Source organism: Pollachius pollachius, assembly GCF_949987615.1.
Source record: "Pollachius pollachius genome assembly, chromosome: 1".
NCBI classification, from domain to species: Eukaryota; Metazoa; Chordata; class Actinopteri; order Gadiformes; family Gadidae; genus Pollachius; species Pollachius pollachius.
The window spans coordinates 50,928,493-50,948,407 of record NC_136934.1 but is presented as its reverse complement, the minus strand read 5'-3'; the positions used below and the strand labels follow the sequence as shown (position 1 = coordinate 50,948,407).

At 47.5% G+C, this 19,915-nt stretch overlaps 2 protein-coding genes across 2 annotated transcripts in view; both read left to right on the top strand.

Moving 5' to 3' along the window:
* The window catches only part of LOC307091948 (atrial natriuretic peptide receptor 1-like), a 49,538-nt gene extending 41,659 nt beyond the window's left edge, over window positions 1-7,879 (top strand). Inside the window, exons 10-16 of the mRNA XM_079758796.1 lie at window positions 264-267; window positions 559-957; window positions 1,508-1,631; window positions 2,933-3,001; window positions 3,620-3,794; window positions 5,283-5,381; window positions 5,989-7,879. Coding sequence (XP_079614922.1) covers window positions 264-267; window positions 559-957; window positions 1,508-1,631; window positions 2,933-3,001; window positions 3,620-3,794; window positions 5,283-5,381; window positions 5,989-6,134 — 1,016 coding nt within the window. The 3' untranslated portion in view covers window positions 6,135-7,879. The remainder of the gene's footprint in view (window positions 1-263; window positions 268-558; window positions 958-1,507; window positions 1,632-2,932; window positions 3,002-3,619; window positions 3,795-5,282; window positions 5,382-5,988) is intronic.
* A 1,923-nt stretch (window positions 7,880-9,802) lies between these two features.
* Window positions 9,803-13,395, top strand: LOC307091183 (single-strand DNA endonuclease ASTE1-like; the record flags this gene model as incomplete). Its single annotated transcript, XM_079758110.1, has 4 exons — window positions 9,803-11,047; window positions 11,732-11,945; window positions 12,233-12,377; window positions 12,591-13,395. 4 exons carry the CDS (start codon window positions 9,803-9,805, stop codon window positions 12,871-12,873), a joined length of 1,887 nt encoding a protein of 628 aa, XP_079614236.1. The 3' UTR covers window positions 12,874-13,395.
* Window positions 13,396-19,915: the final 6,520 nt, after the last annotated feature.

Sequence of the window (19,915 nt, the reverse complement as noted above, 5' to 3'; positions counted from 1 at the left end):
GAGGGAGAGAGAGGGAGAGAGAGAGGGAGGGAGGGAGGAAGAGAGAGAGAGAGAGGGAGAGGGAGAGAGAGAGAGAGGGAGGGAGAGAGAGAGAGAGAGAGAGACTAGAGTTAGAGAGAGAGACTAGAGATAGGCCGGGAGAGGACGACCGGCTTATTTATTTATATGATAGAGCATTATAGCGATATGTTGCTTAAAGGTTCGATCTTTATAATTGAGTGACCTCCAGCAGTGAACCAACCCTCCCCGACCCTTCTTACCAGCACGGTGGGAGCAGCTACTCAACCCCAGCTCATCCTGCATTACAGCTTAACAGAGTGTCCACTACTCTCATAGTGTTCAAACCAGAGCTGAAACAAGGGGATTGTCCCTTCTGGGCTACCTTAGAAACATGGCGGCCTCCTTAGGAGCAGACCCTCTCCCTGTGTAGATATAAACGCCTTGTTTTAAGGTTACGAAAACACACACAGATTATTATTTTTATGGGATTAGACGCTAATTATAATTTTTTTTATGGATATTATATAATAATTCGGCCAGGTCCGTTCCGACATCCAGGAATGAAGTAATTACAACAAACATGTGTGCGTGCATGTGTATGTCTGTGCGTGTGTTTGCGTGCGTTTGTGTGAGCGTGTTTGTGTGCGCGCGTGTGTGCGTGTCTTTGTGTCTGTCCCTCGGTCTCTCTGTCTGTCTGCCTGCCTGCCCGCCTCTGTCTGTGTGCCTGTGTGTGTGTGTGTGTGTGTGTGTGCGCGTGTGTGTGTGTGTGCCTGCCTGCGTGCGTGTGTGTGCCTGTGTGTGTGTCCACAGGGAGTCCAGGAAGAACATCCTGGATAACCTCCTGTTTCGTATGGAGCAATACGCCAACAACCTGGAGGAGCTGGTTGACGAGCGGACACAGGCCTACCACGAGGAGAAGCACAAGGCCGAGGCCCTGCTGTACCAGATACTACCACAGTACGTACTCTAGTACTGCTACTGTAGTATTACTGTAGTACCACGAGGAGAAGCACAAGGCCGAGGCCCTGCTGTACCAGATACTACCACAGTACGTACTCTAGTACTACTACTGTAGTATTACTGTAGCACCACGAGGAGAAGCACAAGGCCGAGGCCCTGCTGTACCAGATACTACCACAGTACGTACTCTAGTACTACTACTGTAGTATTACTGTAGCACCACGAGGAGAAGCACAAGGCCGAGGCCCTGCTGTACCAGATACTACCACAGTACGTACTCTAGTACTACTACTGTAGTATTACTGTAGTACCACGAGGAGAAGCACAAGGCCGAGGCCCTGCTGTACCAGATACTACCACAGTACGTACTCTAGTACTGCTACTGTAGTATTACTGTAGTACCACGAGGAGAAGCACATATATAGATGTGTATTAATGTATATTAATATTACTATATGCTGTAGTTCTGTACCAGCTGAAGGTAGTATATATATATATATATATATATATGTATATTATTGTATATTAATATTAGTATATCCTGTAGTTCTGTGGCGGAGCAGTTGAAGCGCGGGGAGACTGTGCAGGCGGAGGCCTTCGACTCTGTGACCATTTACTTCAGCGACATCGTGGGCTTCACCGCCATCTCTGCTGAGAGCACGCCCATGGAGGTGTGGACACCAGCATAACATAGCACATGTTACACCGTAGGACCTCATGCTATGTTATAGGACCTCGTAATGTATCAAACCAACTCATGTTGTGTTATATTCATAGGACCTCATGTTATGTTAAAGTACCTTATGTTATAGGACCTCATGTTTTATCAAAGGAACTCATGTTGTGTTATATAATAGGACCTCATGTTATGTTATAGGACCTCATGTTATGTTATAGGACCTCATGTTACATCATAGGACCTCATGGTATGTTATAGGACCTCATGTTATGTTATAGGACCTCATGTTACATCATAGGACCTCATGTTATGTTATAGGACCTCATGTTATGTAATAGGACCTCATGTTACATCATCAGACCTCATGTTATGTTATAGGACCTCATGTTATGTTATAGGACCTCATGTTACATCATGGGACCTCATGTTATGTTATGGACCTCATGTAATATCATAGGACCTCTTGTTATGTTATAGGACCTCATGTTACATCATAGGACCTCATGTTATGTTATAGGACCTCATGTTATGTTATAGGACCTCATGTTATGTTATAGGACCTTATGTTACATCATAGGACCTCATGTTATGTTATTGGACCTCATGTTATGTTAAAGGACCTCATGTTATGTCATAGGACCTCATGTTATGTTATAGGACCTTATGTTATATCGTAGGACCTCATGTTATGTTATAGGACCTTATGTTATATCATTGGACATCATGTTATATTATAGGACCTTATGTTATATCGTAGGACCTCATGTTATGTTATAGGACCTCATGTTATATCATATGACCTCATGTTATATCAAAGGACCTCATGTTATGTTATAGGATCTCATGTTATGTTATAGGACCTCATGTTACATCATAGGACCTCATGTTATGTTATAGGACCGCATCTTATGTTATAGGACCTCATTTTATATCATAGGACCTCATGTTATGTTTTGGACTTCTTGTTATGTTATATCATAGGACATTATGTTATACTATGCTATTTTATATGATGTTATTTTACATTGTTATGTTATATGATGCTAAGTTGTTATATCATTGGACCTCATGTTATATTATGTTATGTGACGTTATGTAACATTGTTATGTTATGGGTCGCCATGTTATGTGGTACCCTAGGACGTCATGTTGTTTTATTATAGGACATAATGCTATGGTACATTATATGACGCTGTGTTATGTGCTACTATATTACGTTATGTTATATTATATGGTAACATTATATTACATTCAATAGTATCACTCTCTTCCATCTTGTTGCCTGGCGCCCAGGTGGTGACGCTGCTGAATGACCTGTACACCTGCTTCGACGCCATCATCGACAACTTTGACGTTTACAAGGTAACCAAGACAACAGAGGGGTTGTTTACTTTGACGATGTCAAGGTAAACCAGACAAAAGAGAGGTTGTTTACTTTGACGCTATCAAGGTAAACAAGGCAACAGAGAGGTTGTTTACTTTGTCGTTGACAAGGTAAACAAGACAGCAGAGAGGTTGTTTACTTTGACGTTGTTAAGGTAAACAAGGCAACAGAGAGGTTGTTTACTTTGACGTTGTCAAAAGTAAACCAGACTGCAGAGAGGTTGTTTATTTGACTTTGTCTAGGTAAACAAGACAGCAGAGAGGTTGTTTTCTTTGACGTTGATAAGGTAAACAAGACAGCAGAGAAGTTGTTTATTTGACTTTGTCAAGGTAAACAAGACAGCAGAGAGGTTGTTTACTTTGACGTTGTCAAAGTAAACCAGACAACAGAGAGGTTGTTCAAGGTAAACAAGACAAAAGAGAGGTTGTTGTCTTTGACGTTGATAAGGTAAACAAGACAGTAGAGAGGTTGTTGTCTTTGACGTTGATAAGGTAAACAACACAACCTATTGACCCAGCAGCAGCCCTTGAGTATGTTAGCCTGTTACACGCTAACACACGCTAACCCACGCTGACCCCTGTCGGCGGTGCCCCCAGGTGGAGACCATCGGCGACGCCTACATGGTGGTGTCGGGGCTGCCCGTGAGGAACGGGAAGCTCCACGCGCGGGAGATCGCCCGCATGGCGCTGGCGCTGCTGGACGCCGTCAGCTCCTTCCGCAGCCGCCACCGGCCCGAGCAGCAGATCCAGCTCCGCATCGGCGTCCACACCGGTAGGTCACCGGCCAATCACAGCGCACGGCCTGCAGCCTACCCAGAACCCACTGCTGCTGACCGCCACCGGCCAATCACAGCACACGGCCAGCAGCCTTCCCAGAACCCACTGCTGCTGACCGCCACCGGCCAATCACAGCGCACGGCCTGCAGCCTACCCAGAACCCACTGCTGCTGACCGCCACCGGCCAATCACAGCGCACGGCCAGCAGCCTTCCCAGAACCCACTGCTGCTGACCGCCATCGGCCAATCACAGCGCACGGCCAGCAGCCTTCCCAGAACCCACTGCTGCTGACCGCCACCGGCCAATCACAGCGCACGGCCAGCAGCCTACCCAGAACCCACTGCTGCTGACCGCCACCGGCCAATCACAGCGCACGGCCAGCAGCCTTCCCAGAACCCACTGCTGCTGACCGCCATCGGCCAATCACAGCGCACGGCCAGCAGCCTTCCCAGAACCCACTGCTGCTGACCGCCACCGGCCAATCACAGCGCACGGCCAGCAGCCTTCCCAGAACCCACTGCTGCTGACCGCCACCGGCCAATCACAGCGCACGGCCAGCAGCCTTCCCAGAACCCACTGCTGCTGACCGCCATCGGCCAATCACAGCGCACGGCCAGCAGCCTTCCCAGAACCCACTGCTGCTGACCGCCACCGGCCAATCACAGCGCACGGCCAGCAGCCTACCCAGAACCCACTGCTGCTGACCGCCACCGGCCAATCACAGCGCACGGCCAGCAGCCTTCCCAGAACCCACTGCTGCTGACCGCCATCGGCCAATCACAGCGCACGGCCAGCAGCCTTCCCAGAACCCACTGCTGCTGACCGCCACCGGCCAATCACAGCGCACGGCCAGCAGCCTTCCCAGAACCCACTGCTGCTGACCGCCACCGGCCAATCACAGCGCACGGCCAGCAGCCTTCCCAGAACCCACTGCTGCTGACCGCCACCGGCCAATCACAGCGCACGGCCAGCAGCCTATCCAGAACCCACTGCTGCTGACCGCCACCGGCCAATCACAGCGCACGGCCAGCAGCCTACCCAGAACCCACTGCTGCTGACCGCCACCGACCAATCACAGCGAACGGCCAACAGCCTACCAGTGGGACCTCATGTTATATCATAGGACCTCATGTTATGTCCTATGATAGGACGTTATGTCATATAACAGCATCAGTCACCGACCAATCACAGTGCACGGCCAGCAGCCTACCCAGAAGCCACTGCTGCTGACCGGTGCTGGGGGTACCGCACCGTACAGTAACACGTTGGGGTCCTCATTGTTTGTGAATTGTAAAGGGGTTTCCGATGTTGGTATCGAGTGAGTCTTCTCCGTCGGTTGCTACAATTTCGAAGTATTCTCTGGACTTGCTTTTGATGAGCGCGTCCGCTTAATGATTAAAGAGTGAAATAGTACAACAATTCAGTTCAGTCAACTAATGTATGTGTGTGTGTGTGTGTGTGTGTGTGTGTGTGTGTCTACAGGTCCAGTGTGTGCGGGGGTTGTGGGTCTGAAGATGCCACGTTACTGTCTGTTTGGAGACACCGTGAATACCTCGTCACGCATGGAGTCAAACGGAGAGCGTACGCACACACACACACACTCAAAGACAGAAACAGACACAGACACACACAATCACACACACACACACACACACACTCAAAGACAGAAACACACACATACACACACTAACACACACACACACTGACAAACCCATACACAGACACACACATACACACACAACACACATTCATACAATCACACTTATTTTATAAACACAACTACAATTACAGATTCACAAAATAGAATATGATTCTAATGGGATTCTAATGTGATTCTGTGTGTGTGTGTCTGTGTGTCTGTGTGTGTGTGTGTGTTTGTTTATGTATATGTGTTTATGTGTGTGTGTCTGTGTGTGTGTGTGTCTGTGTGTGTGTGTGTGGGTGTACATATATATATGTGTGTATCTGTGTGTGTGTGTGTCTGTGTGTGTGTGTGTGTGGGTGTACATATATATATATATGTGTGTATTTATGTGTGTGTGTGTGTGTGTGTGTGTGTGTGTGTGTGCCTGCCTGCCTGCCTGTCTTCCTTGTTTGTCTGTGTGTCTGTGTCTGTCTGTCTGTCTGTCTGTCTGTCTGTCTGTCTGTCTGTCTGTGTGTGTGTGTGTGTGCGTGCGTGCCCGTACAGCCCTGAAGATCCACGTGTCCTCCGCCACCAGGGAGGTGCTGCAGGACTTCAGCAGCTTCCAGCTGGAGCTCCGCGGGGACATCAGTGTCAAGGGCAAGGGCAGCATGACCACCTATTGGCTGCTGGGAGAGAGTGACAGCCAATAGGACGCCAGCGGGAGAACCCAGGGACGAGAGAGCCCTGGGTGCAGAGGGAACGTGAGGGGAGAGAGAGAGAGTCCTGGTGCAGGGGGCCCTCCCACCTGCTCCCCTTCCGTACTGGTTTCATTCAGAACTCCGCCGGGGCCAGCCGACCCGCCCTGGGGGGTCGTGACCCTACGACCTTACAGTGGCGCGCCCCCCGCAACCTGCAGAGGCCGGGGGGGTTCTGAGGTTGGAGGGGGGTCGTCCGATGGGTCACCCCGTCAGCTTTTGCAGAGGGCTGGGAAACACTGGCGTCATACTCCCACGGCTCCATCCAAGACACAAACAGAGAATTCACCGAGCTGCAGCGCTCCGTGGTGAACCCTCGTCAGCTCCACCCCTCATCGGTGAAGACTCGATTCCTTCTTCGTACCCTCGTTCCCTGGCGTGGTGAAACCGAACGTCCTGATGTCTGTGTGCACGCTGCATGTGAAGGGCGTGGCTCTGACCAGCCCCCCTGTGGAGCCCGGTTCTTAGAGGGCCCCAGCAGGTCGGTGTCTGGCGGATCAACGGCTCATTCCAGCCGGGTAAACGCTTTGCGCCGCGCCCGTCTTCTGCCCCCTACTGGACGCGCCTGGAGTCCCAGATGGTGCGGTCGTCACGGAGACAGCGTGCATCATAACGTTGTTGTGTTTCAGTTCTTAGCCCCACATCGCTCACACATCCTCCTCGCTTTCCCGCAGTCCCTGGTATGCTACCGGCCGTCTCCAACGCTGCCTTCCCATTGGTGCGCCCCCCCCCTCACCCCAGGGGGCCGGGTGGCAGGGCCGGAAAGGGGGGGCCCTAGTGGCTAGCCGGTTGGCTCAACCAATAGAAGCAGGCTTAGATGTAGGGAAAAGGGGTTCCTACCCCTGAACACCCTTCAGGGGTAGGAACCCACCGATCCCGGCTCCAGTGTCGAGGTGTCCCTGAGCAAGACTCCTCCCCCTCTCTGCTCCCGACGAGCCGTCTGTCTCCCTGCGTGGCTGACTCCGCCGTCGGTGTGTGAATGTGTGAAGGAAAGGTCGTAAGTCGCTTTGGATGAACGAGTCAGCAAAATCCCCTGAATGAAAATGTAAATGTATCCAACTCCTGAAGTCCTCCGTAAGTGGCTGGGATGAATGACCTCATGACGTTATGGGGATCATAACATACCTCCAGCTGCTCTATAGAGGGCGTGTATAGCTGCTCTATATAGTCAGTCTATACAACGTTACCTGTAGACAGACATTATCTCTCTGGACTCTGATGACTAATGAGGGATAAAGGTTAAACCATTTAAACCAGTGGTGGAATGATATCACAAACTATTGGTTTCCAAGGCATCCCTCATCATCATCATCAACAGAACTCTACCCTTGTCTGGATCAAGGCTTGACCCGGCTGCCTCATCCGTTGATGCTATGCTAGGTCAAACGCTACGCTTATTGTTGATAGTCTCACCGAGGCATGGAGCGGATAGGAGCCATCGCTGGTCACCTGCGGCGTGGGGCGCGGGGCTCTAGCGCGGCGATCAGCGGACGGTTCCTGTGGCCATGTGTTCGCTAGAGGAAGTGTCCGGCCGAAGGTTTAACTCCCTAGTTTTAGTCATGTAGTAGAAAAACACCAAGTATACGAGTGGGTCAAGTGTCGTGGTGCGTTCTGAGGTGCGTAGGCAGAGTTCTGTGTTTTGTACTGCTGTGTCATGATGGGCGTCTCTTCTCTTTTTGAAATAAAACTCATCAACACCACTTGTGTCCTCACGTGTCTGCTGCCCATCAACCACAGAGACAGAGCATCAGACAGACAAGAGAGACGGACAGACCATCGGACAGATGGTAGACCTCACGCAGACGGGTAGTCCATCGGACAGACAGAAGCATATGAAGACAGACCATCTGACAAACTTTTTTAGATGATACAATTTCTTTTAGAAGCCGAGGAAAAACTGGGAGTGAATATTTCTGTGTTTATCTTTTAAAACTAATCCTCTCCATTATCAGCTGCTGATCACTACCATCTAAAATAGCTTTTCATTCATCACAACTAAGGCAGTAACTCTATTTAATAAACATGTCATCTGGACCTAAGCATCAATTCAGAACGTCACAAAATCTGAACTATTTCAAGTTCAAGTTCATTAGTTAAAAATATGTTATGTTCAGTTCAAAGTTCATAGAAAAATGAACTTGTTCAATCAACTAGTTATTTTGAACTAGTTCATGCACAACACTGCCTGGAGCACAACTAGATTGAACTGAAGGGAGAGACGGACTGAGAGAGAAAGAGAATGAGAAAGAGGGGGAGACAGAGAGACAGACAGAGTGAAAGAGGGGGAGACTGAGAGAGACAGGAACTATGGAGAGGCGATGGCTATTAAAACATGGTCCATTGGAATGATGGAGATGTCGTGAATCTCTCTAAATGGCTCTGGGTATACTGTAAAGGGAATGATGGGTATGAAACCAAAGCCAGAAATGTGGTTTAGAAAAAGACAATTATAACTTTCAGCAGGGGATGGCAAAGTTTCAACAACCCTGTTGATGGTTGTCCCAAAGTGCTTTTCTTCTGAAACGGCACATTTAGAGAATGTATGAGAATAGCAACAACATTGACGAAACATTCAAGAAGCTTTGGCCAGGAAAGATACATCTTTACATGCTGTAATATTCTAAAACCCACGTAAGACAAGAATGGAACAACCCGTTGGCCGTTACAGACCATTTGTGCGCCAAAAATCAGTCATTGCCTTTTAGTGAGGGCTAGTGTAGGCTAGTTTATAATTCACCTATTGTGCAGAAATCCTGACCGAACGATGGCTCTATGGAGGAATGCTGCTGCCCGACCCTGAGCTATGCTATGCTACATTTCACATATTTCACGTTGGGACATTCCTGGCGGGCGTCATTGCTGTAAAACATGTCAAACGCGTGACCTACCCTGAACAGTAATTAAACGATTGGTGACGGCTAGTGTAGGCCAGTTTGTAATAAGCCTATTGTGTATAAATACTAATGGAACGATGGCTCTATGGAGGACTGCTGCTGCCTCTAAAACTTGTCAAACGCGTGACCTACCCTGAACAGTCATTAAACGTTGGCGTATGAATCTATTCATACAGCCTCTCAACCACAATGCGTGACTGCGTGGCCTTTGACTATTTAATGATATATCTTGCCAAAATAAATTTCAAGATAATGTAAAATGTATTTCTAAGATGTCAATTCATAAAATTACTATTTACAATTACAATCTGATTTGTAAAGTGTTTGGGGGGGGGGGGGGGGCTCTGAGTCTAGGAGTGTCCAGGGGCCCCTGATGGGGTCCGGCCGTACCATGAAGAAGTGTGACCGACAGGATTCATCCCTAATAAAGGCCCACTGTGTAGGGCTACTGATACTGTACACTCACACACATTAGTGCAGTAGGCTATACGCTTTCTGCTGCATTGCTTCATGGGACCAGGATATGGGGTTGATGATGTGATATCTTTGGAATGTCCAGAAGCAAAACTTAAAGAGAACTGAGGAGCCACTCCCAGCGCGGTTGTTTGCATGTTTGTGTTTGCATGTGTTTGTGTACGTGCGTGTTGGTGTATAAATGAGCTGGAATCCTCTCTGGGTTAGTCTAGTCACCATAGATAGGTGAAGTTAGAACTTGACCAATCCATCACCATGGGGGTGAAGGGCTTGGGCTCGCTGCTGGAGGGAAACAGCCAGATCTACCAGGACATCCGCTTCAGGGACAGCAAGCTAGTGGTGGACGGCAGTAACCTGGCCTACCATCTCTACTTTAGGTTTTTCCTGGACCTGAGCCACGGTGGGGAGTATCTGGCCTTCCGACCTCTGGTTCAGGATTTCTTCACGTTTCTGCACAACTGTGGAATCAAACCTTATGTGGTAATGGATGGAGGCTCGAGCAAAAGCGACAATAAATTGAAAAATATCCTTCAAAGGAACAGAGAATTTCTGCGGAGGGCCCATGATATCGCTCTGAAGGGCAGGAGGGAGGACATCCTTCCCCCCTTTACCCTGTCAGTGTTTGAACAGACGCTGAACGACATGATGGTGCCGCTGGTCAGGTGCTTCGGAGAGACCCACGGCCAGCTGGCTGCCCTGGCCAGTGAGTGGTCATGCCCGCTGCTGTCCGCAGCCACTGACTTCTACATCTACCACCTTCCAGAGGGGGTTCTGCCCCTGGATCACTTCTGGAAATCAGTTAAAAAAAGTCCGGCCAGCAGCGAAATCCACTGCAAGCTATACACCATGACCAAGTTCTGCACCTTCTTCAACATCGACCGCCAGCTCCTGCCCGTCTTCGCCTCGTTGGCCAAGAACAACAATGTCAATCTCAGAGGAATTAACTGGGTCCAATTCCTTCCAGCGGACCGCCCTGGGTTGAGTAGGAGGGCCGCCCGCCTGGAGGGCCTCCTGAGCTGGCTGGGAGGCAGGAAAGACCAGACGACAGAAGACATCTTGACAGCAGCAATGGATCTCATGCCCGACATGAGTGAACAGGCGCGGACGGAGGTGTGGACGATGGTGAGGAAGTCCATGCTGGAGTACGAGCTCCCCAGCTCCTCTCTGCGGGGGTTCTTCAGTGAGGAAACCGTTCCGCCGCTGCCCGCTGAGATGTTGAGCTGCGTCCCCGACTGGGTCCGCACGCCCCTGGCCAGGGGAGAGCTGAGCGGTGATGTGTTGAACGTGCTGGTCGATAGGAGGATAATTTTGGGGATCCAGGCGGAGCTCAGGGACCTGCAAAGCTCCAACCTCACCTCGCAGCCCATCCGGCAGGTGTTGTACGGGCTGCTGCTGGACCTGGGGCAATGCGTGGTGAGGGAAGTGGACCGGGTCGAACTGGAGGTACAATCGCTGGTCCTAGGAGCCCCTCAGCAGCTGAGACTGGCCACTCTGCCCCAGGTTAGCCTACCGACTCCTTTAACCAGTTAACAAATAGGATAATAGATGGACAAGAGAGGGATAAAAGATGGACATACTGCAGCCAGCATAGGCCTACTCAGCTCCAAACCAATAAAAGGGCAGGGCTAGGGCTAGGCTAAACCGAGACATTCACAAACATGACGATATCTTAATTAGGGTTAGGGATAAATACCCCTATATTATCAACTACTATCTTGCGTGTTCTATCAGCACAGTTAATTCCAACTCCTCACTGTAACTGATGCTGTTAACTTCTTCGAATACCACCTTAGTTTAATAAATAACGACAAGAACAACAACAATGATATCAAAACAGATTCAGGGATTAGAGACAGCAGCCCTTCAAAGGAGAAACAAACCCCCTGAACACATCTTCAAACAAGGCTTTAAGTTTTTTCATTCTTGGAAAGGCTAATGGCTTCCCTGAAAGACAGACGGGTAGAACCAGACTAGCAGGCTCCCTAAACACCCATTCAATTCTCTTTCAACAAGCAGAGGACAGGTGTGTCCCGTCAACATTCAATCAGCAGGGCATCAGGTAGGCCTGTCAGACAATGACAGCGGTGTTTAACCTATAGAGGGAGCCATCGAATGCAAAGCAATCTACAATCTGTGTGTTTAGTTATCCTTCAAATGGACATATGGTTTGCTCCCACTTCCCAGGCAGACCGCGCTGTGAGGCTGCAGGTGTGTCTGGAGACGCTGGGCGTGGAGGAAGAGGCGCTGGAGGGAGTTCCGGATCACCTGCGCCTCCCAGTGGCTGTGACCCGCTACTGGCTGAGGAGGGCCAGCCCTGAGCCGGACCTGACGCACCTCAAAGCTCTGCTGATGGTCATGGTCCAAGGAGAACTGAACCGACGGACAGGAGGGACAACAGGTAGGTTGCACATGTGGTGAACACACACACACTGATTAGACAAAATGGAGGGACAACAGGTAGGTAGCACATGATGTAACTTTAATCACTCACTCACTCACTTACTTACTCCTCCCTACCTGTGTGTGTGTGTGTGTGTGTGTGTGTGTGTGTGTGTGTGTGTGTGTGTGTGTGTGTGTCTGTGTCTGTGCGTGCCTGTGTGTGTGGCTGTGTGTATGTGTGTGTGCCTGTGTGTGGCTGTGTATATGTGTGTGTGTGTTTGTGTGTACGTGCCTGTGTGTGTGTAGGCGAGCAGCAGTATACCAAACACAGTGAACAGCTTCCAGATGGTGTCGTGGCTCACAGCTTCAACCAATGGCAGGCCTGCCTGAAGGACGCCTCCCAGCTTAACCTGCTGCTCTGCAAGCCCCTCCCTGAACCCCACTTCGCCTGGTGAGACACCCGGACAGTACTGTTTCCATAGCAACACCATCACCGAGCCAGTATAATTTCCATAGCTACACTATCGCCTGGCCATTACTGTTTCAATCGTAATAACGTCAGTAGCCAGTACTGTTTCCATAGTTACACCATCGCTTAGCTAGTCCTGGTTCCATCGTTTTAAGATAAGACAGTGCTTCATTAATCCCAGACGGGTTGGTCCAGGTTGTACCAGGGCAGGCTGGTGCACTGGCGGCTGAAGCAGCTCCAGGAGAGAGAACCAGAGGACATCGTACAGGACGACCAGTTCATCAGTCTGTACAGGATCCTCCTGGGAGCAGTGACCCAGACAGACCCCGGGGCCAACAGGAGAGCTGGGGGGCCTGAGGCCCAGCTGAGGTCCAGCATGGAGCGCCTCAACACCCTGGACGGGGAGGAGCTGGGCGGGGCTGAAGGCCTGGATCATGGGCCTTGGGTGGAGGTTAAAAGCAGGAGGAGGAGGCAGTAGGGCGGGGGGCTGATGAGGAACAGTGTTGGGGTAATGTTAGTATGGGGTAGTGTTGGGTACGCGTTACAGTCATATAATACATTAAGCAGCAACAGAGTTATAAAACCTGTTCTTTATATCATTTTTGGTAATGCATCTTCAATAAGAAACTAGGAAGGGAGTTGAGAACAGTATAAGATTAGAATAAGATGTTGTCATCACAATATTATGGTTGTGGGCTTTTGCTAAGAGTGAATCATCAGTTGTCTTTCGGGCTTGGTTAAAAAAATTGATTTTCTGATTGAAATCGATCTTCCTTTGAATTTTCTTAATAATTAATGAAATTTGATGATCAATCTTTCAATACAACATATTCATATATATATATACATACATATATATGTACATATATATGTGAGTATGTATATATATATATATATATATATACATATTATATATATATATATTATATATATTGTTTTTACCATGCACTTATTTACTGTAATTCATGATATGAATCAATAAACTCAGAGCCTGTCAGCAGCTTGTCCGCTCTTTCCTCCGTGTTGTCCTAAAGTCTCCACCACGGTGTCCTGAGCTGCATGAGGAGGCTCCAATCGCTCAGAGAAAGGAGTACAGATGTTCTCCTCCCCACCGACGCAGGGAGGAGAACCAAACGGTTGGCTCAAACCGGCAGGAGCAACCTGACTAATCAAAGATTACAGTGACATAACATGTGAGGGGATCTTAATCAAACACAAACAAAGAACACACCATTTGGAAGCTTAATGTTCGATTCATTAAGAATACCTAAAGTGAAGTCACTCTGCAGGACATTTTGAGGCAGACCGGTTAGTCGAGACCAAAAAGGGCGAGACTAGGCTGAGAGCAGCTGCTATTCCCACCATCCCTGTGCATCGTCCTCAAACACAGGAGGGCCCCTACACCACCATGCACCCCTGGACCTGTAACCATGGAGACCATATCCTGACCACAGCTGGAGCGTTAAAGGTGATACAGGTATAATAAGTTTGAATAATTATGAAAATGTTTCTTATTTAGTAGTCTTCTGCTTTCTTCAGCTCTAAAGATTGAGGAAAGAAAGGATGAGACGGAGAGAAGGGAAAGTGAGAGAATAGAAAGAGAGGACAGGTTTCAGTGTTCCCTATGAAGGACTTATTGTCCTTTCAAGAAGGGATAGCATTAAAAACAACTCCTCATCTATCAGTGGAGGTCCTTGAGCCAAGTCACTTTGATAGGATGAAGGTTGGTCCTGCTCTCAATTTATTCAGTAAGGCAACAAGTGCTGGGCTGATGGAGGAGCACCAAAAGGCCATCACGTTTCTCCAGGACATCCCGGCGATCGCTAAGTGAACTAGGCGATTGCCTTGGTCGACAAATGTGTCGGGGGCGCCCTCTAGTGGCGCCCTTAATTCCCACAAATCATAGAATTCGAACAACAAGCGAAATAAATCATGTTTATTAAACATGATCATCCTAGGGCGACCTCAGCCACACATTTAGTTGTCAACCAGGTTATTAGATTTAATTGCTGATTTTTGTAGATCATTTTCCAATTGGGGGGGGCAGACGTCAGACGAGGTTGATCAATGCAGCAGCTGAGCACTTGACGTTAGAGTGTAATAAGTTAGTTAAAATAATTTTAAATAAAATGTTTAGAAACTTTTTGGTTGCTTGTTCTCCATGCATCACACATTGTTTAATTGCAATGTAGTATAGTACAGCTAAAAGTGGGTAGGAAAAAATGCTAAGCAAAGTAAGGGTTAATCAGTTAATATATGTCTTCAGTGATGGTAAGTATAGTAATGTCAATTAACAGGGCAACACTCGCTATGGGAACGGGATCCGCAAAACCCAATCTCACCTAGGGCTACCAAAGTTCCTTTGAAAACTTGACCTTCACCCATCATTACATAATTTTGCTTAAATTTCCTCGTGTCTGAAAGCCAATCGTTTTTCACTGCCAATTTGCAGATGGTGGTACTTTGCATGTAGATAAGTCAAACATCATATGGCTTCATTATGACAGCTGATAGCTCTTTAATCCGCTTTAGCCTAGGTTTTACCTTCCTGTTGGCAACATTCAGTGTCTGTAAAGTGCAGAGTTGAAACGACTCTATTGGTGCATTCCAATATTCAGACATTAGACATCTGCCCATAAAGAAAGCCTGGATGTCGTGTTTTGGGGTGCGTTCCAAAAAACTGCTTACTTTCCTCCTGCTTGACCACTCCCTGCTAGTGCCTATCTCTTCGGGGGTGTACTGAAGTGATGCCCCTCCGCGGGGGGCATTGAGCAGCAGAGGGTGACGGAGGCGCAGCGTGGAGCTGGCCATGCAGGAACAGATCCAGTCACTCCAACAGCAGCTCTCCGTGAAGGTACTCCACACACCTTCCTCAAACGTTCCTCCCTGGATCTGAAGCTACACATCTAGTGCCGTTACGCTCAGCAGTGAGCCAAACACGTTTGTTCAAGTCCACATTTGGTCCCTTCTATTAAATACGTATCTGTTCTACCTCGCTGCTCAGGTTCCCTCTACAGCCACAGATGATCCAAGAGATCCAACCAAAGCCCTTGTTTGAAAACCTCCTCCCAGCAGGCCCCGCCCCGGAGCCTTCAGCAGGTCTCTGTCCTTCTTCATCAGCCGGGGGTCCACCTCCAGGGCCGGCTTCTGCTGAGCGGCTGGGGCTCTCCTCTTTGGGGTCAGAACAGTCTCATTAACAATGAATGCACAGAGAAGGATTCACAAATGTATTTTGTGATTTATATATAAAGTACTCTCTTCTGACAAATACATTTCAATGCACAGACAAAAGGATATCGGTATGTATGAATGTAAAATAAATCCATGAACAAACATGTTTCACAAACACATTTCTGATCCACACACAAATGTGTCTTGTTTTAAATAAATGTAATAAACACAGAGAGAAACACGTAAACACACACACGCGCGCACACGCATGCACACACGCGCGCGCACACACACACACTCACACTCAGAAACACGTAAACACACACGCACACACACACACAGAAACACGTAAACACACACACACACACACACACACACACAGAAACACACAAACACACACACACACACACACACACACGCACACACACACACACACACACACACACACACAGAAACACACAAACACGTAAACACACTCACACTCCATTACAATTATTGCCATTTAGATTGATTGCATTAGCGCGAATGCAATCACATCAGATCTGATAGCTCTAGCCCTGTTATCTCGTAATACGTTAAAAAAAACATTTTATATTTAAATTCTTAAATATAATATATCCCGGGTTTGGATCGACCTGGGCCCTGTTACATTTCTTTGGGGAAAAGCCTCACAACGGAGAGGTGCAATAAATAACAGTTTGTTTTTATCAATTTGGGAGACGGCTTATCTCGTTATGAAGAGGATTGAAAGGTAAGGAAAATGAGGGCCCGACAGGACAGACTAATAAACCAAGCAGTAGAAATCAATAACTGTAATAATCACATTTCCAAAAGCCTACATTATACCTAGTTCATATGTGACCCAAAGACAGAATAGAAAAGGTACATTAATATTTGATCACTTTTATTCTATACAGGCTTTTCATGTGCTTCGTTCGATACGGAGGGAAACTCTTTATCGGCTCGAGCTTCTCGCGTGTCACAGCCATCCCGTTCTCCTTCTCGTTAGCTCTTAATTGAGTTCACCTGTGTCGCCCCGCACGTGCGGCGATGCATTATTTTGGGTTGCTCCCAAACGTGAATCAAAATGGTCCCGCGGTTGCTTGTGTGTTTTTTGTGCGCTTTTGACTCAACAATCCGGACAACGTGGCCACCAACGAGGGAGCGAGGAACCCCGCAGTGAGTCACCCGTCGCTTGTTATTCCATGAGCTGGTTGAAGTTATTTGGTTGTGTTTGGCTGCTGGCTTCAGAACTTGTGAATTTGTCCACCGCACACACATCACTATTCTTTCCCCTAAACTAAACCTGGATTTTACCGCTCGTCTGTTTGGTTTCACTCAATGCATGTTTAGTGCAGTGTTGTAGGTTGTTTTTGAGTGCATTGTTGCACGTGTTTGTATGAGGCCTAACGGGGGACGACAAAACGACTGACTTTACTAACGCTGCGGACCACTACAACCCCCGCAACCTGTTTGGAAACTGGGAAGGGTGTGCTTTTGAAACTGGACGCAAAATGGAAGAACACCTGCAACTATTGTGAACGTCCAACGTTTGGGCAAAATTGGAATTGGTGAAAGCAAACAAGCGCAAGTTAAATGGTAAGTAGACCAATTGGCGAATGCAACTATTTTCGCCAATTGCTTTTTTGTTTCACAGCACCACTGGACTTCAGAACATCCCTAGTGGAAATGACATCGGTGCAATTCTGCATTTTACAATTTGATGGCACAGCACCTTCTGCCGATGCTTCACCTCCCTCAGGAATCCACAAAGAACTGGAAGTTCTGGAAAACCCCAAAACGGATGTCTGGCAAACCGAAATTAGGGCGAGTGTGTGTGAAGCTTTGATCTCAAACTTCCACAATGGGGTTTATTTTCGCTCCACCCGTAACCCCACTTGACTGGTGTTTGAAAAGCTGTCAGACTGACTTGACTAGACGAATGACGGCGGGCATGTTATGGTTTGGTTTCAATTGTTAGTTTTTGTCTTGGTAGGTTTGAATTTAAGAGATGGATGAGATGATTTACACATGCACACAGTACTCTACATTCTCCCTTTTTTGTATCATTCCTTTTTACAACTTTCCATACATTTGCAAACTGTTGACTGCTGTTGAAGTTGTAGGCTACTGCTGCTTGAGGACTTCAATGTGGTTTTATTCTGTGCAATACGATTTTAATTATTTGCAATGTGGTATGATTCTATGCACTATACGATTTTAATTCTTTGCAATTCTTTGCACTACGATTTTAATTCTTTGCAATTCTTTGCACTACGATTTTAATTCTTTGCCATTCTATGCACTATACGATTTTAATTATTTGCAGTTCTATGCACTCTGATTTTAATTCCTTGCAATTCTTTGCACTACGATTTTAATTCTTTGCAATTCTATGCACTATACGATTTTACTTCTTTGCAATTCTTTCCACTACGATTTTAATTCTTTGCAGTTCTATGCACTACGATTTTAATTCTTTGCAGTTCTATGCACTAGGCCTGACTGTACAGTAAATGCAATGATGTTGGATGTGTTTCACCGGGTAGCTTGGAAGGTAGTTTGCTCCAGTGCAACGGTGTTGGGAGCGTTTCACCTGATAGCTTGGAAGGTAGTTTGCTCCAACGCAACTGTGTTGGGAGCGTTTCACCTGGCAGCTTGGAAGGTAGTTTGCTCCAGCGCAACGTTGTTGGGAGCTTTTCACCTGATAGCTTGGAAGGTAGTTTGCTCCAAAGCAACTGTGTTGGGAGAGTTTCACCTGGTAGCTTGGAAGGTAGTTTGCTCCAACGCAACTGTGTTGGGAGAGTTTCACCTGGTAGCTTGGAAGGTAGTTTGCTCCAACGCAACTGTGTTGGGAGCGTTTCACCTGGTAGCTTGGAAGGTAGTTTGCTCCAACGCAACTGTGTTGGGAGCGTTTCACCTGGTAGCTTGGAAGGTAGTTTGCTCCAGCGCAACTGTTGGGAACGTTTCACCTGGTAGCTTGGAAGGTAGTTTGCTCCAACGCAACTGTGTTGGGAGCGTTTCACCTGGTAGCTTGGAAGGTAGTTTGCACCAACGCAACTGTGTTGGGAGTGTTTCACCTGGTAGCTTGGAAGGTAGTTTGCTCCAACGCAACTGTGTTGGGAGCGTTTCACCTGGTAGCTAACCTGTATGTTGGATTTATTCATAGTACTTAATTGTGTAGCATCTGCATTAGCTTTCTTTGCACTACGATTTTAATTCTTTGCAAGTCTTTGCAATACGAGTTTAATTCTTTGCAATTCTATGCACTAGGCCTGACTGTACAGTAAATGCAATGATGTTGGAAGCGTTTCACCTGGTAGCTTGGAAGGTAGTTTGCTCCAACGCAACTGTGATGGGAGCGTTTCACCTAGTAGCTTGGAAGGTAGTTTGCTCCAACGCAACTGTTTTGGGAGCGTTTCACCTGGCAGCTTGGAGGGTAGTTTGCTCCAACGCAACTGTGTTGGGAGCTTTTCACCTGGTAGCTTGGAAGGTAGTTTGCACCAACGCAACTGTGTTGAGAGTTTCACCTGGTAGCTTGGAAGGTAGTTTGCTCCAACGCAACTGTGTTGGGAGTGTTTCACCTGGTAGCTAACCTGTATGTTGGATTTATTCATAGTACTTAATTGTGTAGCATCTGCATTAGCTTTCCTTGCACTACGATTTTAACTCTTTGCAATTCTTTGCACTACGATTTTAATTCTTTGCGATTCTATGCACTAGGCCTGACTGTACAGTAAATGCATTGATGTTGGGAGCGTTTCACCTGGTAGCTTGGAAGGTAGTTTGCTCCAACGCAACTGTGTTGGGAGCGTTTCACCTGGTAGTTTGCTCCAATGCAACTGTGTTGGGAGCGTATAACCTGGTAGCTTGGAATGTATTTTGCTCTAACGCAACTGTGTTGGGAGCATTTCACTTGCTAGCTAACCTGTATGTTGTATTTATTCATAGTACTTAATTGTCTAGCATCTGCATTAGCTAGCTATCACTGCTGTATACGGGGAATGGGTTAGCCTAGCGATTGTTAGTACTTGCACTTGGTCCGATGAACATCTTTACTGTACTGACAGCGATGTATTGTTTCATTTCTAATTTAAAATGTACTAAAGGAAATTGTGACTTACTTACGTAAGTCGCTTTGTATAAAAGCGTATGCTAAATGCACTATATGAAGCTTGGATGGCAGTTTGCTCCAACACAACGTCGTTGGGAGCGTTGCCCCCGTAGTTTGGTATCGCTTCCTCAATCTGTTCGCAGCGTTACAACCATGTTTGCCGTTTTTCCAGCGCATTTGTTTTTTGAACTTTGCATAAAATTGATTTGTCAGATTTCAGGTTGGCAACCCTAAA